The sequence below is a fragment of the Protopterus annectens genome, chromosome 7.part0, assembly GCF_019279795.1.
Source record: "Protopterus annectens isolate FY-2018-M chromosome 7.part0, PAN1.0, whole genome shotgun sequence".
In the NCBI taxonomy this organism is placed as follows: Eukaryota; Metazoa; Chordata; order Ceratodontiformes; family Protopteridae; genus Protopterus; species Protopterus annectens.
Window position 1 is genome coordinate 1,588,689,199 of NC_056739.1, and position 26,041 is coordinate 1,588,715,239.

At 41.2% G+C, this 26,041-nt stretch overlaps 1 protein-coding gene across 1 annotated transcript in view; it reads right to left on the reverse strand.

The window, feature by feature from the left end:
- Positions 1 to 26,041, reverse strand: part of CARD19 (caspase recruitment domain family member 19) — a 505,512-nt gene that overhangs the window by 256,391 nt on the left and 223,080 nt on the right. The window contains exon 4 of the mRNA XM_044076414.1: positions 10,515 to 10,583. Coding sequence (XP_043932349.1) covers positions 10,515 to 10,583 — 69 coding nt within the window. The remainder of the gene's footprint in view (positions 1 to 10,514; positions 10,584 to 26,041) is intronic.

Here is a 26,041-nt window from a genome sequence, read left to right on the forward strand (position 1 = left end):
TTTATTATAAACCAATTAAGCACTTTTGTCCTTGGTAACTTTATCAAAATAACAAGCAGACAAAGTTCCCAATATTTACTGATGGACTCATGAGACTTTTTATCAAAGATTTCTAATGATCTGTTTAGTGATGAGTTGAGGTTCGTTACTGCAGACGTTCAAAATTTATATGCAGTTATTCCTCATGATTTAGGAATAGAATGGTTTTATGAGTACCTTTGTTTCTATACCAGCTTGGACAAGGAGTTGACAGATAATTTGAGGGTCTTTATGACTATGGTGTTAGAAAATAACCATTTAATTTTTGAAAATCAGTTGTTTAGGCAAAACGCAGGTGTGGCTATGGGGCAGTTTGTCCCTTCACATTTGCCAACGCAGTCCTTTCTTACTGGGACATCCAGTATGTATTGAACTCTGAATTTAAAGGACAGTTGGGTTTTCTATGGGTGCTTTTTGGATGATATGATTTTTTTATGCAGAGATGGTCAGGACGATAGGCTACAGGAATTTTTTGATTATTTGAACACTACGACTGAATTTTTAAGGTATGTGATGTATATTCAGGGTGAAAATAAACAAACAAAAACACAAAATTCACAGACTGCACCAAGCCGGTTTAATGAAGAGCTGAACAAGGCTCCCAAATACTAAGCGCTTTCACCATCAAAACTAATGGCTTGGTGCAGTCTGTGAATTTTGTGTTTTTGGTTGTTTATTTTTAGTGGTTTTACCCTGTTGGGTTTAGTGCATTTTACATATATTCAGGGTGATTCTGTTAATATTTTTGATATTACTATTAGAAATAAGAAAAGGAAAAAAGTGTTTTGAATCTACCATATACTGTAAACCTACGTATTTGAACTGTTTTTGTCATTTTGAGAGTATGCATCCTGTGCATCAGAGGAAAGCCCTTGTGAAAAGGCAGTGTGTAATGTTGGCCGGTATGACTACGGATGAGGCAGAGTTTCAATTAGAAAGTAATAAGTTGAGAAAAATTTTAGTTTTAAGGGGATATCCCGAGTCCTTTTTGTCTAATATTTTTAATGAGGTGAAAGAAAACAGAAGACCAGGCCACTTTGTACCATTATTAGGGCTTAGAGCTATGGCCAAATTTAGTTGTGTTCAAATGAATGTTAACCCTCGGTTGTACAATAGGGCCCTCATTTTGACATACAAAAGTGTTTTTATGGATTAAAGTCTATTATTCAAAGGAATTAGAAGGCATTCAGGTGAGCAGGAATATTTGGAAGTAGTGGGTGAAAAACCTGTTACTGTGTATAAAAAAGATTCATGTTTTAAAACATTACTGGAGAGGCCAGTAAAAGGTACTGAGAGGGGAAGATGTTCAGATGTGGCCATTGTTCCCAGTGCCCCTATATTAGGGAAGGAGCTTCCTTTTTTGTGGAAGGCTGTGGAGAGATTAGATTATGGAGGAGATACTATCGTGGTAGTAAGGGGGTTGTTTATCTAGCTTTGTGTGGATCCTGCAGCATATTTTATATAGGCAAGACTAAACTCAGTCCTAGGAAAAGAATTTATCAGCATATGTATGACAAAAAAAAAGAGGCGAGGCACGAGTCGTATAAACACTTGGAACAAAATTCGTCCCGTGGTTTTAAATTTGCAGTTATTGACCAGGCAGACATGGGGCAACGAGGCAGACAAGTTGATGACTTTCTGGAACTTCAGGAGCATTATTGGCAGGCGTACAGCCTTTACAAGCCTAGCAATGTTAATCCCAAGTATTCCAATTTGTTCTTTTTTAGGTAGCTCACAGAAAAAATTTATGAACTTCACAGAACAAATTTATGAACAGAGTGGGTCTCTGATCAACACCGGCTACCACTGCCAATAAGGGACATGGGTGCCACCACAGCGGCAAAAATGTTGTCTCCCAGCCAATTATGTAGGTTGCATTTGAATAGGGTCAGTGAGGAGCTCTGTTTTATGTGAGTAGGGAATCTATTCCAGGGAAGCTGCAGTCTTTGGGAGACATATATGTCTCTCCAGCATGATCTGTTCATGGCACAAGCTAGGCTGAGATCCCTAGAGTGAGTGACTCTTGAGCCATTTGACTTATGGATGTGCAGCATTTCCATTAGGGTAGGGTTGGAGACTGCACTATAGACCAGGTACAAGTCACTTCTCAGCAGTCTACACAATACAGAGTAAAGTGACAGGGCTTTCAACCTGTCCATGAAGGTCATGGTTTTGAGTTTCTGTATTTTCTTAGTGAGAAACCTCTGAAGTCTCTCCAGCTGCTGCAGGTGTCTGGTGAGGTATATGCAAAAAGGTGCATTACACTCTATTAGTGGTCTGATGAGGGTGGAGTACAGTGGAGTTATAACATCCCTTGACTTGGATGCTATCCCCTTGCTTATGAGGTGCACTATATAGAACATGTTCCTTATCCCTATGACAACTTGGTGGTCAAAGATCAGACTGCTATCCACCGGTGTTCCCAAGTCTTGCACTACTGGTTTGGAACTCACTGGGGTGTTGTCAGTTTTGTAATTTGTATGGAATTCTATTTTGCCAAAGGGAATAATAATGCATTTTTTTTGCATTTAGTTTTAGACCATGGCTTTGGCACCAATCACCTGTTTGTGTTAGCCCTTCTTGTAATATGTTGACATTGTTGGGGGACTCAATGATTGTTCCTAGTTTACAATCATCAGCAAAGCTGGTGAGCCAAAGGCCATCTACTTTCGCCTGGACATCTGAGAAATAGATGCCAAATAGTAAGGGGCCCAGCACAGACCCCTGTGGTACTCCACTAGTGATGGGTCTATTGGTGGTGGTGGAGTCACCAATTTTGACACAGTGTGTTCTGTCGGTCACCCAAATGGCTACCCATCTAGTAACGTAATTATTAATCCCTCTCTGGGAGAGTTTCTCAATGATGCCAGAGTGGGTAATTGTGTTGAAAGGCTTTGCAAAGTCGAGATAGGCTGTGTGCACTGTCTTACCTTTGTCCATGGCTTTGGTGACATTCTCAAAGAGGTCTACCAGGTTTAATAAGCATGATCTACACTTAAAGCCAAACTGGGATGGGTCCAGTGTTTGGAGGTTGCCTATGTCCTTGCTGATGCAGTTTATGATAATTCTTTCCATGGCCTTGCAGATGAAGCTGGTTAAACTCATGGGTCTGTAGTCTTCCGAACTGAAGTTGAAGTCTTCTAAAGCCAAGTACACCGTTGGGGATCCTTTTTTCTTGCCCTAACCGATGTCAGAAAAAGTTAACAATTGTCTCGCCTGTGAAAAGCAAATACCACACCGAGACTTACATTCTTACTGCGTCATTTTCTTAGGTCCAGACCACGACGTCCCTCACTGTCACAAATCCAATAGAAGTTTGAAGGATTTATTACAAAAGGTAGATCTGAAGAACAAATATAGTACAGAACTTGCAAAAATATTTGGTATTCACTTGAGTCAGAAATTATACATTCTCAACCCTAGCTGGCCAGTTAGCTAGAATCCAAATCAACTGACAGAGGATTTTGAGAATTTGTCCTAGTGGTAGTGAAATGAGCAGTATTATAGTGTATGTACAATGTACATGTTCACAGTTTGCAGCTTGAAATACTAGTGAGCTTAGGGTATAAAGGTTCAATATTTTAACTCTCAATAAGGATTGTTATATTTTAAATAAAATATGGCAATAACCATATGCAGTAACCAGAACTTCTAAACAGAGGAAATAATAAAAAAACAATACTTTACATCAATATGAAAAACTATACATAACAAAATTTAAAATATATACGAGCTCAGCTATACCCCTAGATCAATCACTTATTAACAGCCAGTTTACAACACTAATAAAGTACAGTTGTGTAAACTTACAATAAATGTAGATGTTCGAGTGTATTCACTGTTGCAGTCATCACATTTAGGCTATCTGCCTGCAGGTAGCCCTCAACCGGCCTGAATACCAGAATCTTCGGATTTCTGCATCGGATGCTGTCGCTTCTTCCATGATGTCAGGTTATCAGGGGTATAAAACAGGCAGCCGACCCCATTATATCAGTTTTTCTTGCCCCAGATGTCAGGTACCCCCACAATAGGAAGCAATTATATGGTATGGAACACTCCCAGCAAAAAGCAAATACACATGATATAATATATGCCAAATAAGAAGGAAAGGTAAAAGTCAAGAGAAGTCAGGGGGTTGGAGGGAGGGTAACCAGGACTGCAACAGTGAATACACTCAAACATCTACATTTATGGTAAGTGTACACAACTGTATTATGTTCTTCATGTTTCACTGTTGCAGTCATCACATTTGGGTTGATTCCCAAAGCTAAGGAAGGGTGGAGGTAGTTAGGGAGCATTAGGGCTAGCAATCAGGCACTGTAAGACTGCTGTGGCAAATCCAGCTCTGGATTTAGAAAAGATAGGCAGGTGGTAATGTTTGGTGAAAGTATGTACAGAGCTCCAGGTAGCAGCTTCCAGGATGTCCTTGGTAGGGACTCCTCTGAAAAATGCCGTAGAGGTAGATGCAGCCCTGGTGGAATGTGATCTTATCCCCTGTGGGGGAGGTTTCCCATGGTGCTTGTAGCAAAAATGAATGCAATGGGCTATCCACTTGGAAATGGTTTGCTTTGAAATAGTCTTCCCCTGTGCCCCTGCAGCAAAGCTAACTAGCAGCTGGTCAGATTTTCTGAGAGGCTTAGTCCTGTCAAAATAGAATCTAAGCTGTCTGTGCACATCCAGAGAGTGCAGTATCCTCTCCCCTTTATTTTCAGGATTAGGGAAAAAAGTAGTCAAATGAATGGACTGGTTTAGAGCCACCTTGGGCATAAAGGATGGATTAGTCCTGAGGGAAACCCTGCCCGCATGGAAGGTAATGAAGGGTTCCACTGCCAAGGGGGCCTGTGATTCAGACACTCTTCTTGCTGAAGTGATGGCTAGAAGGAAGGATGCTTTCCAAGAAAGGAATTTCAACTCAGCTGTAGCTGCTGGTTCAAAGGGGGGAAGAGTGAGCTTTTCCTATACAAAGTTAAGGTCCCAGGCTGGAGTGGGAGCTCTCCTGGGGCATCTTAAATGTTTGGCCCCTCTAAGGAATTGCTTTAGCAAGGGGTGAGAGAAAAGGGGTGGCTCTGTATTATAATGTGCTGAAATGGCAGAGGCATGAATTTTAATTGACGAAAAGGATAGGCCCTGTGGAGCATTTCTGTTAAGTACTGTAGAATCTGAGGTTGCACCCATCCCCTGAACCAGGCTCCAGGAACAGTATCTTTTCCACTTTTCAGCATAGGATTTAATAGTACTAGGCCTCCTTGCCTCCAGAATGACATCCAGTACCTGCTTACTGAGGGATGCTAAGGGAGAGTTCAAGGAATTAGCCAGGCTGCAAGGTTCAGGGTTTGAAGCTGAGGGTGCAGAATCTGGCCCGCCTGCTGGGACAGCAGGGAAGGGGGTCTGAGGCAGGTTCCACGGTTGTAGCAGTGTCATACTGCGCAAGAGGGGGTACCAGTGCTGGCGTGGCCAGTCTGGTGTAATCAGTATTGTCCTTGGCTTGTTCTGTTTGATCTTTAGTAGAACCTTCGAGATGAGTGGCAGGGGAGAAGGCATAAACTGAGAGGCTTTCCCAGGTAAAGGACAGGGCATCCACTTTCCAAGCTTGGCTGTGGGGAGTTCTTGTGCAGAATTTGTTCAATTGGTAGTTCTGAGGGAAGGCAAACAGATCTATCTCTGGAGTCCCCCATTTGTTCCTCAAGAGGTTGAATATTTTGGCTTCTAGTTTCCATTCGTGTGGGTCCATGAGATTTCTGCTTAAGTCGTCTGCCAGTGAATTTAGTATGCCTGGCAGGAATTGAGCTTGCAGGTGTACTTGGTAGCTCAAGGCTGTGTTCCACAGAGCCATGACTAGTCTGCAGAGAGGGTACGAGTGGGTTCCCCCCTGCTTGTTTATGTACCACATAACTGTGGTGTTGTCTGTCTTTACCAATAGTTGTCCTGGAAGAATGAGGTCTTTGAAGGCTGTCAGAGCATTCTGTACAGCTAACATTTCTTTTTGATTGATATACAGGTGCATCTGTCTCTGGTTCCATTTGAGCCCCCCATGCATGATCTGATGCATCTGTTGTTAGGGTTTGGACGGCAGGGGGGAGAGTGAAAGGAAGCCCATTGTTGTGGTAGCAGGCCTCTGCCCACCAAAGGAACTTTGTCTTGTTACAAGGAATGCCGGAAATCATTGTTTCCAGGTCCTGAGAATGTTGACACCATAGGCTTTTTAGATACCATTGGAGTTTCCTCATATGCAGTCTTGCATATGGAATTAGTAACATGCAAGAGTCCATGAACCCCAGGGCTTGCAGTATTTTCCCTGCAGACAGCTGGGGTTTTGTGGCCAATTATTTTGAAGTAGGTTGTCAAGTAAACTTGTTTCTCTGGAGTGAGGAATGCCATCTGGGAAGTTGTGTTCAAGCTTGCTCCCAGGAATACAATCTGTTGGCAGGGTACTAGGTGAGATTTCTTTTCATTGATGGTGTACCCCAGTGAGGTTAGAAGTTTCTTTACAAATGCCAGGTGTTGTAATAGCAACTTCTGGCTTTCTGCCTGAATCAGACAATTGTCCAAATACGGGTAAATTTGGATATTTCTCTGCCTGCAAAATGCAATGGCTGGAGCTAGGCACTTTGTGAATACCCTGGGCACAGTAGATAAGCTAAAGGTAAGTGCAGAGAACTGATGGTGCGCATGGAGCCTGCCCTGAAGCGTAGGTATTTCCTGCATGATTCCCTTATTGGGATGTGCAGGTAAGCTTCCTTTAAGTCTAGGGTTGCCAGCAGCCAGGCATCCTTGGCTAGCATGGGAAGAAGCTGTTGCAGAGTTAGCATTTAGAATTTTGGAACTACCAGAAAGGTGTTGAGAATAGAGAGGTCCAGGATAGGATGCCAGGAGTTGTCTTTTCTGGGTACCAGAAAAAGTCTTGAATAAAAGCCTTGTCCCCTTTGTTCTGCTGGGACAAGCTGAATAGCCCTGATATTGAGGACAGAGAGAACATGCTGTTGGGCCTCTGCCCATTGATTTGGGGGTAGGTCTGGCCAACCATTTGGTGTTGGTAGGGTGTGAAAGTGGAATCTGTATCCTTGGGAAACTATGTTCAAAACCCAATTGTCCTGGGTAATGAGTTCCCAGTTTTTTGCATGCAGAGCGAGCTTTCCTCCTAAGGGAGCAGGTAGTAGAGCAGGGCTTGGAAGGGTTAAGGTCAAGTTATTGTGCCATTTTTCCGTAGGGGGGTGGCTTACTACTCCCTGCTTTGGAAGTGGGAGCCCCCCACTGCTTAGTTTTATGCAAAGCCTGAGACTGTAGCCTAGGTGGTCTGCTGTTCCTGGGTTTGGACTGATTAGGCCTAGCAGGGACTGGGAAAGGACCAGTTCTTAGAAGGCCAATGCCTACTGAATCTGGGAGGTTGTATTTGTACGAAATCTTTAACAGTTTGCATAGATTTAGCTTTTTCCTTCATCCTTTTGAGGACTTCTGCTTTGTTGCCAAAAAGGCGATCTTGGTTTAAGGGAGCATCCAGTAATTTAGCTTTTACATGATCTGGCAAGTTTTGTTCCTTAAGCCAAGCATGCCTTCTAAGTACAGACCCAGTGACAGCAGCCCTGCAAGATGCTTCTAAAGCGTCAAAACCACATTGCAAAGTATGTTTACCAACTTGTTCTGCAGAATGTATTAAATCCTGTAATTCTTTGTGTTCAGTACAGTCGGGAATCAACATAATTTTCTGTTTAAATAGCCCCATAACGTGCTGCTGATACTTTAACATATGAAACTGGCAATTTAAAGCCCTGACGGCCAAAGTAGCAGAAGTGTATACCTTCCTACCACAGGTAAGACAATTGTTAACTTTTACTGACATTGATTAGAGCAAGAAAAAGGATCCCCAATGGGGTACTTAGCTTTTTTGAAGACTTTGGGTTTGAAACTCGAAAACAAAAATTTCAGGAGTCGGCCGACCGGCACTTGCAAACTGCTTCTGCTTCTGGCACTACACAGCAAGAAAGACTGATGTAATGGCATTAGCTGCATGTTTTATACCCCTGACGACCTGACGTGATGGAAGAAGCAACAGCATCTGACGCAGAAATCCGAAGACTCTGGTATTCAGGCCAGCTGAGGGCTACTTGCAGGCAGATAACCCAAATGTGATGACTGCAACAGTGAAACATGAATAACATCATATTCCCAGAAGGGAGGAAATAGTACAGTTGTGTACCTACCATAAATGTAGATGTTCGAGTGTATTCACTGTTGCAGTCATTACTCTTCGGTTATCCTGCTGGCAGGCTACCCGCAGTCGGCCTGAATTCCAAAGTCCTGGTCCGGCGTTGGTTGCTGTCGCCTCTTCCCTGACGTCAGTGTGCCAGGGGTATAAAAGATGCAGCCGACGCCATTTCCTTCAGTCTTTTTTGCCGCGGGGTGCCCAAAGCAAAATCAGTTCGCAAGTGCCGGTCGGCCGACTCCTGAGATTTTCAAATCCGAATTTCAGAACTGAAATCTTCATTAAAGCTAAGTACCCCGTTGGCAAAACTTTTTTCTTGCTCCAGACCAATGTCAGAAAAAGTTAACAATTGTATTTCTTGTGGGAAGCAAATACCTCATAAGGATTTTGACTCTTACTGTATTCCTTGCCTAGGCCCTGACCACAACATTGCTAGCTGTCAGTTTTGTGCTAGATTTAACCAACGCACTATTAAGTCAGTTCGATTTTGCATTTCATTACTTTGGCCGAAGGTTTAATTATATAATGCTGTCAGAACAGCCGATGACCGGAGTTTACAAAAAACGCAAGGACAAGGAAAAGATTAGGCATCCGAGGTCCAAAACCGATGACGAGGCCTTAGTTAGGCCAGTCGCCGGTTCTCAGTGAGGCACTTTCGCAGCCCCTGGCACCCGCTACCTCAGAGCCACAGGCCGCTTCCGACTCCCACATGGAGCCGACTGAATCTCTGGATACTCAAGGTATTGGACACTCAGAAATCATTCTCTCAGATGGGTCTGGAGCTGCTGAGCAGGCATTGGCTTCTGAGGGTGTCTTCAGACCTACACAGTTATATGTTAAACCATCTTCAGCTTCAAAGACAAAGACTAAAGCAGCTCTAAAGACAAAGAAACAAGTACAGCATTCTCCTACTCAGGACTTTGGAATTCAGGCCAACTGCGGGTATCCTGCCAGCAGGGTAACCCAAGAGTAATGACTGCAACAGTGAAACATGATGAACATCATTATAACATCACAGGAGATACCAAATCTGGTGGTGGCTTCTAATTTAAAGCATTCAAACAGGGTGTTCCCAAACAGTAAGGATATCGATCTGATGACTAGCACTTTTAAGAGTATAAAATGTTTCCCTTAAGCAAGCGTATTATCTTTTTCATGTGATTTTCGGCTAATTCTCTCTGACTTCCATTCTCCGGCACAAATGAAGCAACACCGGTGGCCAAAGCCCAACATACCTTCAGAATGGGTGTCTCAGGCTTAATGCCTGTGCTCCCTATTATAAAAAGCCAAAACTTTTAATTAACTTTTAAATGCTCTTCATATGTCGTTTTTAACAACTGGGTAAGATACACAAAATAAAAGGTAAAATTAAAGGTCTGACTTCAAGCCTTCTTTAGAAAAAAAAATAGAGAAGTCTCAAAAGCAATGTTTTAACATTTCATATTCTCTATGAACAATCAAAGGTCAACTATTTTCCATTTATACTGCTTGTACTCAAACACATGGATAGTTTCTTAGCCTGTCTCAGTGTGACCTCAAATGCCTACACATTCATCATCAGTGTGACCAGTCTGTGTTGAATTAAGATTAGTTTCTAGGTTCCATCCTACGATGGTTATGGATCTTACATGCATAATATACTATTCCACGTTCAGGCATTGTGTAGTTCTCCGACTAGTACACAGGGCTCTTTATCAGTGCAGTACTGAAGTGAAAACTTACAATGCGGTTAATGTCATCTGCTAGTATCTGCTTGCAGACATGTGTACAAGCTCTACACTGACTTGTGCTTCATATCAGTATTAGTGAAAGTTAAATGGGACATGGACTTCTTCACTGAGAATCATATCAGTATTGTAGGTCACAGCAAAGGTGCCCAGAGCAGCCATAGACAAAATGTTTGAAATGATTTGTGCATTTAAATAGCATCACTAACAAGACGGAAATTAGAATGGATTGCAAAAATGTGATTATGAAAACTTAAACCACAGCAAAGGTTTCTGTTTTTCCCCGACTACTTCATCACAGAAATATAGTTTTTCTAACTAAAGTGAAATGTTCTTCTTTGGGAATAATGCTTCAAACTTTCCACTAAAACATAAATATAATATGGGTATCCTTCAAAAATGCATAAAACAGATGCGGGTAGCATAGCATGTAAAAGCATAGACATTTGCTTCATCCAAGTCTTCAACTGGAGACAGTAAAAATTTTAACAATGTTCTACTAGGTGAGTAAAGTACTAAAATTATATTGGGTTAAAGATTGAATTTACCCCTGTCATTTAGAATATAATTCTCTGTGGCAGTGGTTTCTGTGTTAAATCCTGAGGTAGGTGACGTGTCTAAAAATAAAATAATACAAGATTAGTGCTACTGTTATACTATATGCATATTTATCGTGTGTAACAAAAATAAAATGATCTATGCACTTGATCTTAAATCTTTGTTCTTTAAAATTTTAAGCAAAAATAAATATGTCTGGTTGTGACAAAAACAAGTATCTGTTAAATAAAAAGTAGTATACAAATGGATGGGAGTGATCCATAACAATGTCCAGTATCTGTCATCAGAAGAACATGCAATTGTCTGTCTGATGCGTGCCCAATTCATTTCAAACTACCAAGACGCGTTTAATAATACACCATGCATTGTGGTAGACTACAGTCAATAAACCTAATACTAACTGGAATTCCATTAAACTTACCAATTTTTTTAGCCCCATGCCTGTCAGTGTAATATTAGAAACACACATTTTATTCTTAAAAAGCTCAGTTTTCTAAACACACCACACCTACAAGCGCTGTTCATATACTCAAATACACTGTAAAATTTTAATCCCCCAAGGTGAAACTGCATCTAACCAACTGTCTATGCAGTGCAATTAAAATTCAATTGTACCTTCACCATTTCCCATACATCTTCTAAAGCATGCATCATATAATAATCAAATTTAATGGTAAATGCAGCCCACACGTACCCCAAAAACAATCCATATATTGACTTGCCTCACAACAAAAGTATGCATTTCAGTCAGATTTAATATTCTCTTTAGATAAAGACTTTCTAAGGAGGATCATAATGGAAAGGCTGGAATCTAAAAGAAAGAAAACTGCAATAAATCTTACAAAATGTTCTTGTTATCAGTCAGTTTACTCACTGGGCTAGTTATACTGCTTGACAATTGGAAATCTGTACCTACCAAGCATACTCAGCAGGAGAAGGTATAATTCTGTTGCACTAACTTAACTACGGTTGGGTTGCAACTCAACAAAACGGTAGCAGTTCATTATGGATATGAAAGCATACAAGACTATATGTGTACGTGAGATGACTGGATGTACTGCCAGCCATGCCAGGAGAATAGGGCAGTGGATTTGTAAAATATGGCAGTACAGCTACCTGGAATTTTGTAAATAATTATATGTCATGTGTATATTAAACTGATTTGTACGGGTGCTTGTGCTGAAAATATATTTGTGATGTTTGCTTGTGTTAAAATGTATCAAAAGTGCGCCCTGCTGGAAGGAAAAGAAATGTAAATGTATTATTGTAGCTGAATTAAATGTATACATTGTAACAGCATATACTGGAAATAAAGAGGTTAATCTTAATCCCCTTGGCTTTGCAAAATATTCTTGAAATTAAATTACTTTATGGGTTAAGCCAGAAAGAGGTTATCCCACAGTTTTGAAAGGAGCCAGAGACTCAATGTCTGTGCTACAGAATAGCCAGTAACTCCTGTAGGAAGAGTGAAATGGTTTTATGACTTCCAGGAGATCTGAGCAAAGCTATGTGTGTATGGTAACACATAGGTGCTAAAATCCTGTCAGTTTCTAGTGTTGATGACAGCATGGTAAAACAGAGTCAGATGACCAGATGTGTGTGATGTCATCCCGTAAGCCAAAAATAATATTTAGATATTAGTAGGAGTTTGCTCTTAGCATTCCATCTTGGAGCTGTCTAGAAAGACCCTCACCCACATTATCTTGACTTGTGGTAGTAATTAACTAAGGAACAGTAATTTTTTTAGATTAGTTAGGAAAATATAGTGAGACTAGAAGTACTGTTCTTCTGTAACTGTGTGAAACTTTCCATCGGTGTTATTTTTAAGATTCCCTGTGACAAACTCTGGTGTTTACTGTAAATAGATAATTACTGTTTTCTTGTTCTTTTATTTTTTATTATTAAATATATTCAAACTTTTCATTGTGTCTGGGCTGATTTAGAAAATATTTAAATTTTGAGAGTATCTGTATATATTTATTTGGTGATAACTCTGACCACTCCTGAAAGCCTGGCTGTTTGGTCAATATTACCATTTATATTAATATTAACTTCACTCAGTATAACTGGGTACCCCTTTAAGAGCCTTATAGTAACTGACTGCTGGCAGTGAAACCACCTTATAGCCTGTGCAAAGCTGGTAGAGCGAGTAATCTGTGCCAGCCTTTCCCAGTCGCGCTAGCACGCGAGCGTGTGTGTGTGAAAAAATTAAATCTCAAAGAGTGTGTGTGTGTCAGCTACTTGGGGCAGGGACAAGAAACACTGGTTGCACAGAGGCTGCTGGAAGACTTGCCTTAGGCACTTGGCTGAGGACCTCACCCTACAGCTGTACCAGTGGGGAGTCTTATTGGGGACCTGGAGGGAGACAGATAGCAAGATCTAGGCCCCAGACCTAGTGTGTTCCCTATGTGCTCTTAATGGAAATTGAGCTTGATGCAGAGAGGTCTGCATCTGGAAACACTGAGTGTATTCATCCGTATTCCAAGTGAACATCCCTCTCCAGTGTCAGTGTTAAGGATTCAGGATCCTTGATTACTGGACCAGAGTGGGGACGTCACAGCACAAATAATAGCTTTACTGCTGCAGAATACATGCACATATATGTTTGGTTGAACAACCACAAGGCCTTCTTTACCTATGTCTGAAATCTCCAAGCAGCACACAATAGTGTGCATACTGTTGCTAAATGGAGAACCAATGATGGAAATGGGAGATGCGGGATATCTTCTGGATTAAAAATTTAGCTCCAACTTTAACCCCCTATCACCCCCAGCTACACGCCAAAAAATACCACCTAACATAATCTCTCCAACTATCAGTAGGGGAGCAGGTTTTGGATGTTCTCTCTAAGGTCAAGAATACAGCTTCAATGGGTACTGATAATATCCAGGATGCCACATGCCTGAAATATGACCTATCAAGGTCAATGGAATGACTATTCAAACAGCCTCTGCACAGACTTTATGCCACACAGATGGAAGACTGCAGTGGTCATCCCTCTGCACAAGGGTGGACCATCAGTGGACCCTGGGAACTACAGACCCATTAGTCTGACTAGTCTCATATGCAAAGCCATGGAAAGAATTATCATGGAAATGATTAACAATGATATAAGAAACCTTCCTACACTGAACCCAACAAAGATGGGTTTCATCAATGACAGAACATGCCTTCTGAACCTGGTGGACCTCTTTTGAGAAGGTTACCAAGGAAATGGATCGGGGCCAAACAGTGCATACTGCCTATCCTGATCTAGCTAAGACATTTGATACAATACACTGCTCAGGCATTGTAAACAAACTCACAGAATTAGGCATAAACCCCATGTAGCTTGCTTGACAGCCATCTGGCTCATAGACAGGACCCAGGAAGTTAAGACTGGAGAGACCACCTTTGTAAAGAGGCTGGCCACCAGTGGAAGGTCTGTGCTGGGTTCACTCCTCTTTGGCATCTATATTTTAGAGGTCAAGGCCAATGTCAACCACCTCTAGCTTTTCAAGTTTGCAGAGGATTGCAATGTAGGAGTAATGATAGGAACTCCTCAAAGATACTAACATCTTACGGGAAGGTCTAACACAGACAGATGACTAATGCCAAAGCCATGGCTTAAACTTCAGTATCAAGAAATGCATAACAGTATCTTATGGGAAGTTGGACACCCAAGGAAACTACCTCATTGATAAAACACCCCTGAAAGTAGCCACAATAGTGAGGGATTTGGAGACTCATGTAAAAAGTAACTTGGCTTTTGACTTATATGTTCCCTAGGTAGAAAATAAATCATTCCAAGTCGCTCAACTTTTAAGTAAGGACATAGAATCTAGGTCCTGGGAAGTCATTGTATCAATATACTTAGTCGTCATCAAACCCATCATTGAGTATAACACCCCCTTTGGTTTGTGCCTGACCAGCCACATTCAACAACTGGAATGTTCACAGAGGATCCTCAACAAAAAAACAGGAGGTAAACACAATGTCCTATGCAGACTGCCTCAAAGCCCCATCTCTAGACTATGTTTCCTACAAACTGTTGGCAGGTGATTTATGCCTGGCGTAAAAGGCATGTTTGGATCCCACTGTGATGGACTTTTTGCATATCTGCAAAACAAACACCACTCGAATTACTAGACTGAAGGATTTACACTTTGCTTGCAACTTAAATGGGGCATGTGGGAGGGACAGGTATGTATCTCAGAGACTCCCCATTCTCTGCAATAGGCTTCCCATCCATATGAAACACGGCCCTTCCCTGACCCTATTAAAGCATACCTAGACCAGTGGATAGGAAATAGGAATTTCACCCTGAGCTGACACCTATGTCTTTGACAGACAATGGCAGATGTTAAAACATGCCCATCCATCCATCCATCCATCCACAACCCTTTTCCCATTTTTGCACATGGGGCTGGGGTGTCACTTCAACAGTGACAATCACCTCGAGCCAAAGTTTACACTGCCAGGTGGCTAGCCCTACTGTGGTAGTTCATCTGTACCACTCACTCGCACACACACTTGCACCTGTGGTCAATTTAGAGTGTCCAGTCCACCTACTGCATGCCTTTGGAATGCGAGAGGAAACCAAAGCACCCAGAGGAAACCCACGCAACAGCAAAGAGGACATGCAGACTCCACACAGAAGGCACACCAGCTGAGAATCGAACCGGAAAACCTCTTGCTGTGAGGCGACAATGCTAACCACTGCACCAACGAGGCATCTAAGGCACAATAACTTGTTTGATACATTTGGGTTGCATGACTAGGCTTATAAGGCACACGTGGTCATTAACATAGTATACAACTATGAACCTAACCGAGGGTGGAGAGCAGTTTGGGATAACTGTAATCAAGTATCCCTAGAAAATGAGGTTCTAGTCTTTAATTATGGCCTTCAGAGAGCAGCCCAGCTTTAAAAAGAACAGTTGACATACTTTCTTCTGTTCTTTTTGTAGCCCCAGATTCGGTAAGTTGAGAGACAGAAACCCAGAAGTGTTATGCAAAATATACTCAGAATTTGACAAGTATCTGTGTGAAAGTAGCGCCATTATTCCATATCAAGTTGTTACTGCCATCACTTATTAACAGTAAAGTCAGACTTTCAACAGTTTCTTAGGATATATCCAGGTCATTAATATCACTAACCAACTATACACATAAGGTAGAGTGTAACTAGTCAAACCATGTACATTATAAAGGCTACCAGATAAAATATGCATATATTACCAGGGAGGGAGACAGCTTGTCCTGCAGCACTGTATATCTACTGTTATGGCAAGTCATCACGCAGCTGTACTATGTACATCACAATGAGCAGTCTTGTATGGTTCTTACATTTGTAACGGACTGTTACCAAGCAGTGCTGCTTACAGGCATATTACTCTGGCTGGTCTAAAGCTTTCCCTGAAGCACTGAAAAAGTATGTTGTGCTCTGCCCCTAGACTGGAATGCTATCTGTAGTGTTTTGAAAAGGTGTTAATGCATACGACTGTGTTTACAGATTCATATGTGAATACAAGGCTAAATGCCCTTGTGGGCCATTTTAAGCCTATACAATTTCCCTCAAAGGTGAAAATCAACCCATGTACCTTGTGTTTGTAAGGTAAACACCTTAACCATGATGCCAATCCCCCTATGTTCCTGAAGGCCCATTTTAAGCTTAACCAGTAATCTGAGGTTAGAATCAAACATTGTACCTTGTACCTATGAGCAAACACTTCAACCATTAAGCCAAACCTACCTGAGTGTTACATCTTATATGCCTCACAGATACCCTGAGCAGATAAATTTTTAAAGAAAAAGTTATAGTATAGCTGTTACTCTAACTGGTCCATATACTATCTTGTAAATATCATGAAATAAAATGGCACAATTTGCTAAACACGTGGAAAGAGTTCTTTGGGCCCTGAATATTCCTAATTCCCTTTAAAAGAGGGGGAAAACAGCAGATCAATCTTTCAAGTGGGATTTGTCCTTTGTGCAGAATACCGCAAAGCCACATGTACTTCCATGCAGTGCACAATTCTTTACCCCTCATTTTTGGGATAGAAACTGAGAGCTGAACTGACTGATAAAATGTACATCCACAAAACACTTCAGGCATAAAAAAGATGGATTTTTTCTTAAAGAAACCCTTTTGTATGACAGACTATGAAAACTCTGGCTGAAAAATCCTTCTTTCAAAAGTAACACCTAGAAAGAGTGTCATAAGTAAGTAATGTAAGTAATCAGTGGAAATTCCTAACTCAAAGGGAGGAAATGCCAGTTTATCATCATTTAGGTCCCAAGCCAGAGGTGGGGGGGGGGGGTCTGTAAAATACCTTTTTAGACATTTCTTAACTGTGTTTATAGCTAAAGGAGACTCTAATAGACAACAAAGAAATGGCTGAAAAAAATGTACTTTAATAGTATGTAAGTTAACAAAAACAAAGATACCACACATTGTAATTGGAAGAAACAGTGTCTAGAATAATGTATTTAATCTGACACCGACAAGAAAATATATTCAGTTTAGAAGCAAACAACTGGTTTTATTGTTTTGTCTTTAGGAAGACTTCACTTTGCTGCAGAATAAATGATTTTTGGGACTAACACAAGATTCTATATTCTGATGGAAAGTGAGCTCTTAGATTGGGACTGATGACTTGAAAGCACAAGAGCTTGTTGCTAACAGGAAATACCAAGAACTCTGCCACTGACACCAAATTAAGTACAGTGAAGCATTGCTGTCTTGACTAAATAAAGCAAATGGAATTTGATTTACGTTTTATTTCCTTTTTTCACTTAAGACGCACTTTTGGCATAAGACAGGTTGAAGCAAAGAAATATATACTGGTTGCATTGTACTGAAAAGAGGTTTGTTGCCAATGCTACGTAATATGTTAACCCGGAAATAAAACACTGGGAGTTGCCTGCTTGTCTGACACTCCATCATCTGGACAATACCTTTTTTACAATGTCCATGAAAGCATTCCTGTACTGAGCACATCAAGAGAAACTGACATTTTCCTGCTTATTTTACTGTCTGCTTGAACCAGACACCCTTGTGAACACTGGTTGAACTTGGCTAGACGTGTAAGGGCCGTGGGGCAGTTAGCCTAGTAACCTCCTATGATCCTATTGTAGCTGCTATATTTTGCAGAACTGGGATGGAAATGGCTTGCAGGGCTACGTTCAGCTGACTGCTCCCAAATTATCACTACCACATTGTACAGGTGGGTAAGCAAATGTGTTCCCTTGCAAGCATCTATACCAGACCTTTGTTAAGTATGGTCTGCTATTATCTGAAAAATCCTTCACTGGAGAAATATAAGGAAGAACCTCCAGCCCTGAAAGTTGATAAACATCTATTTTATTACATTCTTCTGAGATGGAGGTCAAATCTTCTGGACTTGCAGGTCTTGGAAGTGGGGTCTCCAGCTGTAATCTAAGATGTGTGTAGTTCATTTCTTGTTTGGTAGAAGAGGAAAAATGGGACAACTGGATTCATAAAAAACTGATGAGTTTCAACAATAGCATAAGAGGAGACCGAACTATAGCAGTTTGCACTTTTAATTCCACAGGTTCTTCATATATCATTGTTTTTTTTCCCACATATGAAAAATTGCATAAGGAATTACTAAGACAGTCAAGGACATAAACCTAGTATGTTCAGAAATGTCTGTTAAACTAGTGTCTTTTGTGGCTTAATTGATACAAACCAATATAATTTGAACCACTGCCATGTGAGAGAGAAAATGCAAGCACATATGTCAACATTAGCCTGAAAAAATCTGAGAGAGCACTAGATCTGACTTTTGTAAGACTGAGTATGCCACGGATCTAAAATTAAATGAGTCTGTTAAGGTACAGGATGCAAAGCCTCAACAGATTCTATGTGAACTGGGCAGTCATCAAAGTAAGGGTATATATATATATTCAACCTTAGGTGGGCAAACACTGAAGTTTAGCATTTTGAGAGGACTCCTGACATAACAGAAAGGCTAAAATACAAAAATGGACTGTCCACATAATACATTTTAGAAATCTCCTGCTGGACTTAAAAAAACTCATGACATATGCAAGTAATTGGTGGTATTTTACTTTTGTTTGTTAACCAGGGTGGTGGACTGATGTGAAAAGGACCAATTTCAGGCACATTCTACGGTTACAAAGTTGAACACAGGAAAGATACACACCAATGAGGTAGCAGAAAATCAAGCATTACAATAATATGCACTAAAATCAGTCTAAAAGTAACAAAAAGAAAAAAAATATATAAAATTTAGGAATAACAATTCTAATATAAAACAGATTTGATGAATTGATTCACTGTATGCATTATAAGTACAGAACTATCATAATTAAATACAGGACGGGCACAGTAAGGAGTCAGCAAAAGACACAATTTACTGTGTCCAAAATTAAAGTTATGCACTTAGCATAAGACTAGAGCCTTGTCCTCCTCAGCCTATCACAACAGTTGGTTTTATCCATCTTGAAGTGGATCAGAGACAGCAATATTTCAGAGTTTTTCCAGCAGTTAAGCACCTCTCCCCCATAATGCACTGCTGTGCACTGAAGCTTCAAATAGAGTTTGCCTCACAAAAAAGCATGAGCCTGTTTGCCCCCAGGAGAAGAAAAAACTAAAGTATGTTAAAATAAAGACTTCCGGCTATCTCATTATAGTCATCTAGAAGAAAAACAGCAAGGATATAGTGACAATTGTGAAGGGGGAAGGAGGGACAGATAATGAGATGGATGGATGAAGGACAAGGATCTAGCACTATGGTAAGTCCATGACTTTCATATCCTAGGTTATCTTCGCTGTTCATCTGAACATTTGGGACAGAGTCCCCAGCTACCAATATCCTGAGTGGTATTATGGTTGGATATTCATGAGGATGCAGACAAAAAAATTAGTCCTGGATTTGGATTGGACAGATTTGACAAAAGTATGTATGGTAGACCAGGTTTGCTGCAGCACAATCATCATCCAAGGAAGTATATTTGATATAAGTTGCTGAAAAAGAAACATACCTGGTACAGTAAGCTCTTGATTTAGCTGGAAGAGGCAAACATTTGGAGTTGCAAACGATGGCAATACAATCTGAAAGCCATCTGGATAGGGATATTTAGTAATCAGTGAGCCAAATTTAGTCTTGCAGAAGGATACAAACAGCTGATGATCTTTTCTCATACTCCAAACAGTGTAAGCAGAATCCAAATTAATGGTGCACATTAATTTTCTGAAGAAGCTGTATGCTTCTCTATTAAGAGTAGTTTGGAAAAAAATACAGGCAAGTGCATACTTTGTTCAAGCTCATCTCTATAGTTACTTCAGACAAAGATGGGGCTGGGTCTAAGGGACACCCTATCCTTGTGAAATTTTAAGTAAGAAGGCTTATAAGACAAGACTTGAAGCTCCAAAATTTGTCTAGCTGAGACAGTAGCTTCCAGAAACAATGTTTTCCAAGAGAGACAAAGTCTGCCTAGGAAGCAGGCTCAAAGGGAGGCTTTTGTAAGGGCTTGCAAAATTACAGTTAAAACACAAGGGGGAGTTGAGTCTTTTATTGGCAGGGGGGTCTTTTAGGGAAGGATCCCTTCAGAAAAGCTTTAGAAACTTTCAAAGATGCGAAGAAAGAATAGTCAATACCCATGTGAAAATTTGATAAGGCAGCTACATGAACTTCAACAATGGAGTAACTGCTACCTGCATGAGGAAGACCTGCCAGGAAATCCAAAACAGAAAACCAGGGAGCAGAGAAAGGGTCCAGGCCATTTTCAGTTACCCACATAAAAAAAAAAAAAAACCTTCTCCATTTGCTTTTGTAATTTTTTTCTCGTGTAAGATATTTGAGAAGCAGTCAGAATATGTAGTACCCTGATGGGAAGAGAAGGATCTTTGGCCATCACTGGAATTGGTGAAGTCATGAGAACAGTTTGCGGGACTTGATGTTCAAATGAGGCTTGCCAGATGGATGAGAAATCTGGTTTGGAAGAGGGTTCAGGACCCAAGGGAGCTCAGATAGCAAATGAGGCCATAGGAAAGGGAATCATACCAGTCAGGATCAGAAGGATTTAATGAGAATTACCTTTTACTTGTGCAATACTGCTTTCTGAATGAACTTTATTATTAGTCGTGTTGGAGGGTAGACATAAAGGTGACCATGTGGCCAAATATAAACAATAGCATCCCTCATGACTGTCCATGTTGAGGAATGAGACAAAATAACTGCTGCACTTTGCATTGCTGGGGGTTGCAAAGAGATTATTGCAGGCTGGTCCCAGTAGCTGAATATTTCTGTTGGCAGTGCCTGGTCAAGAGATCACTTGTGTGGTAAAGAGGATACATCGACTCAACCTGTCCGCTAACATACTGAATGGCCTGGTATGTGCACTGGTACAAGAAAGCATTGAGAAGACATCACTCAGTGCCAAACTCTCATGTTCTCTCAACACATAAGGTAGGAGTAGATTCCTCCTTGCCTATTGATTCACCCGACTACTAAGGCATTGTCATTCTGAACAGAAATCACACCCTGGGGAAGGTAGTCCTGAAATCCCTGCAAAGCTAGGAAGACCACCCTCACCTCTAGGACTGATGTGAAAATAAGCCTCTTGAATTGTCCTTCCCCTGTAATGCCTTCAATCTCAATGGAGATGTATCCTTGGTAACTGTAGCGACTGGGGAGGAAAGAACAAATGGACAGCCTTATGTTATCAGAGGAGTAGTTATCCACCAAGATATGTGATGCTAACAGATGGAAGATAGTTTCATGGTGGACAGGAAGTGTTAGTAGGGACCACTGAACAAAGAGACAGTCCTTTGTAGAATGCTCATGAAAAACTTGGCATGAAGTACCAGAGGTATTGCAGCTGCCATGGAACCCAATGACTGGAGGATTATGGATGCTACTAGGGTCTATCTTAAAAATGAAAACATCCAAAATGTTGAACATTACATGGTCAAAACCAAATGTTCGAACATTTAAAAAAAAAAAAAAAAGAAAACACAGAAAAAACAACTAACAGTGTAGACAGGGGGGCAAGCTCCTCTGGACCCCCCCACACCCCCCTACTTAAATATACCAACTCTGAGACCGCACTTCAGTGCAGAAAAGGGAAATTCTCCCTATTTGCAATGTGCAGTGCTGTTGAAAGTCTATCTTCGAGCATTCAAAATCCCGAACGTTTGGTCTCGACCATGAAACATTTGAAATTTTGAGCGTTCGAAGATTTTAACTAGAATCAGTGCAGTTATCACTTCCTGTGCCTGTAGGTGGAGTAACATCAGCCTTGAAAGAGGAAGCTTTGCAATCTGAGAGGTTGCATCTATAATGCATCTAATGAAATCCAAGTCTTCAGCAGGCTGCAAGTCTGATTTTCCATACTTTACAGAAAATCCCAAAGACTGAACACAACTGAAGAAAGAAGTCTCTTGCTTGAATTAAGGAATTTCTTGTTGTAGGTGTGATGATCCAGTTGTCTAAGTACAGGTATGTACAGTTGTGCAAGTAAACGTACCATAACAGTAGATGTTCAAATGATCACTGCTGCAGTAGCATTAGCAACATGAGTTACATCCTACTAAGGATATAACAGCCAGCTAGTTTCCAAAGCTTCAGGGCACCCTTCCCATGTTCAAACAATTAGGAAGCTGCGCCAAGTCCTTCAGAGCTTTCCTACAAACTGAGAGAGAGACTTAGCCCTGAGAGGACACACCTAGGAGTAAAAATATAGACACCCTGGCATAATCAAAAACAAAAGGAGATGGAGGGAGAGAAGCTACTGCAGCGGTGATCATTCAAACATCTACTGTTATTTTAAGTTTATTACACAACTGCACTATGTTTATTATAGTGATCACCAATGCAGAAGCCTTAGCCATCTCAGTAGATTACTTTAGATTACAGAATTTGGGAGGTGGAAGGGGAAAGGGTCTAGGAGCCCCTGGAGAAAGTTCCTAGCACAGTCTGATCGAGACCTAGAGAACGAATCAAGCTTGTAATGCTTTGTAAAAGTATACAGCGAGGACCAAGTTGTTGCTTCTAGAGTACTTCTAGGACCCAGCCCTTTCCAAAAATTCACAGACGAAGCCAAGGTCCTAGTAGAGTGAGCCTTGACCCTGCCCGGAATAGTATTGCTGTGGTCAGAAAAACAAAACGTAATAATCAGAGAGAATCATTTGGAAAAAGTCTGTCTTGACGCAGGTTGCCCCTCATTCTTGCCTTCACAAGAAAAGAAACAACTGATCCAAAGATATGAAAGATTTTGTTATGTCAAGATAGTACAAGAGTAGTCTATAAACATCCATGGTATGGAGTGTCATTTCGCTTTCAACTTTGGGTTTAGGAAAGAAAACAAAGAGATCGATAGTTTGACTTAAAGTAAACTTTGATACCAATTTAGGTATAAAAGAAGAATTAGTGCTCAAAGAAACCCTGTCTTTGTGGAAGATGAGATAAGGATGACTCACCATAAGAACTTGCAACTCAGATACTATTTTTGCAGAGGTCAGAGCAATAAATTAGAAGTTATGTACTTACCATAACATGGCATCTGAATTGTCCATTTTCATTCTTCCTCATGAATAGGTAATGGATCTGATCCTCATATCTGACTTGGCTGCATTTACAGGACTTATGATCTGAATCTCGAGCTCTTCCTTCTAACCATAATGCTGTATTACATCCTCAACTCCTCAGACTGTATTTGCTGTCTTACTGCCCACTGTGTTATAGAGACAGAACAGACAGTAAGACAGCAACTCCTCAGACAGTATTTGCTGTCTTACTGCCCACTGTGTTATAGAGACAGAACAGACAGTAAGACAGCAAGTCCTCAGACAGTATTTGCTGTCTTACTGCCCACTGTGTTATAGAGACAGAACAGACAGTAAGACAGCAACTCCTCAGACAGTATTTGCTGTCTTACTGCCCACTGTGTTATAGAGACAGAACAGACACAAGAAAAGACTGAAGCTCAAACCTGGGACATGAAGGTTCCATTACCATCCAAAGATCTATCTAGGAGTGACAAGGCGGGGGGTGCTGGGAGGGAAGGTAAGGATGAATGAAAATGGACAACACAGATGCTAAGTTATGGTAAGTACATAACTTCTATGTTGTCCTTCATGCTTCCTCATGAATGGGTCAGAGTTCCCCCTCTATGTAACTCTCAGGGTGCCCTCAAGGAAGAACATGCCTGAGCACTGTCGAACCAAAGGAAGCTCTGCTTCTGGAGACAACATTCAATTTGCAATGTGTAACAAAGGTATGAGTCTTTGACCAAGTGGCTGCACCACAGATATAATCAATTGAGGTTCTTGAAGAGAAGGCACAGGAAGTAGCAATAGATCTAGTGGAATGAGCTCTAGGAGGATGAGGCAATTCCAAACCTTTTTTCAGAATAAATCACTGAAATGCAGTAAGTACTCCATTTAGCCAGACTAATTTGGGAATTTGCTTGATGTAAGCAGTTAGAGGAAAAGTATACAAACCAGCTGATCAGACTTCCTGTACTGTTTTTTTTTCTGTCAAGATAAAAACGTATCTGTCTATGAACATCAAAAAGATGTAGCATACATTTGCCCTTATTAGCAAAGTTTTGAAAGAAAACTAGAAATTCTATGGACTGATTAATATTAGTCTCCATGGCCAATTTAGGCAGAAAGGAAGGGTTGGTTCGAAGAGACATCCTATCGTTATGAAAAATAATGTAAGAAGGCCTAGCTGATAAGGCTTGGAGCTCAGAAATTCTTTTGCCTGAAGTGATAGCTACCACAAATATTGTTTTCCAAGAAAAAAACTTCATAATATTGCATTTGTTTGCCAGTTCAAAGGGCTTCCGAGTCAGCCCCTGGAGAACCAGTGTGAGATCCCAAGGAGGAGAGGGCTCCTTTACTGGAAATCTAAGGAGAAAAATTCCCTTCATGAAAGCTTTACATAATCTGGAAGTTGCCAGAGAAACGGATTTGTTTCCAGTGTGAAAGTTGGATATGGTTGCTAACTGAAGTTTAACAGTAGAAAAACTAGCCCCTTCCTTAAAAAGACTAGTGAGGAAAAGAAGCCGGACAAAGTAGGAGCTGAGAAAGGATCGACATTCTCTTTGGAAGCCCATATAGAGAATATTTTCCATTTGCTTCTGTAAACTTTCTTGGTACAGGCCTTCTGGGAGGCCAAGATAATGTCACAAACTGGGGAAGCAAGCCTGGACCATTTTACGATCACTGAAATTGGAGAAACCATACAGTTAGCTTGAGGACGTGCAGACTGGGATGTTGAATTTCTGAGAAGTGAAATAGGAGATACTGAGTGGGCTCCAGTACCCATGGAGGATATTTCAAGTGAGACCAGAGGAAGGGAAACCATACTTGTCAAGGCCAGAAAGGGGCAATGAGGATGACTGAGCTCTTCAGTCGGTTTCCCTTCTGTAGGGACGTCAGGATCAGGGGAGGTGGCATAGAGAAGACCCGGGGACCAATCGTGAATCACATCATCCCTCATTGACTCCCCTGGAGGGGGGGGGGTCAAAACGAAGTACTTGCTGCACTTGGTGTTGAGGGAAGAGACAAAGAGATCGCAGTAAAACTGGCCCTAGCAGCTGAAAATCATGTTCGCTACTGACTGAGGGACCACTCATGAGGACTTAGAATGGGCCTGCTGAGTCTGTCTGTCAGCACGTTGGTTTTCCCTGGTATGTACGCTGCAATGAAAAAGGGGTCTGAAGACACTGCTCATTCCCAGACTCTATGTACAACAGGTAGGAAAAGGTTCCTCCTTGTCTGTTAATGTACCAGAACACTGACATTTTGTCCATATGGGTAGCAATAGTCCCTAGAGGAAGAAAGCCCTGAAGGGCTTGCAACATTAGAAGGACTGCTCTCATCTTTAAGACATTGATATACAACTTGGTCCCTGAGGGGGACTACATGACTTGGACAATGTTTCCCTTGAAATGCCTCCCCACCCCAGTTAGGAAGTGTCCATGGTCACAGTAGCTATTGGGAGAGGAAGAGAGAACAGCCTGCCCAAAAAACAGATCATCTGATTGGATCCACAAGTGAAGATGACATTTACAAATTGGAGTGAGTTTGATGGGAACAGATAGAGGCTGATAAAGAACAGACCATTGCACTGCCAAAGTTCATTGGAGGCTTCGCACGAAAAATCTTGCTAGAGGAACTAGAATAATGGCAGCTGACATTGACCCAACAGTTTGCAACACTAGTTGCACTGGAGGGGACAAATGAGACAGTAAGTCCCAGACCTGATTTCTCAAAGATGTGATGTGATGAAGAGGTAATGAAGCCACTTGAATCGTAGTATCCAGTCGGGTTCCTATAAATTCTAGAGTCTGTATAGGAGTCAGTTTGATTTGGCAAGAATTACCATAATGCCTAAGGAGTTGGAGATCTGAAGCAAATAATCCTTGGTTTGTAGACGTTTATGCCTGGTTGGGGCGGGGAGGTGCCAATTGTTGAGGTAGGGAAACACCTGGAATCCTTTGAGTCTCAAGTGAGCTGCCACAGCTGCCAAGAATT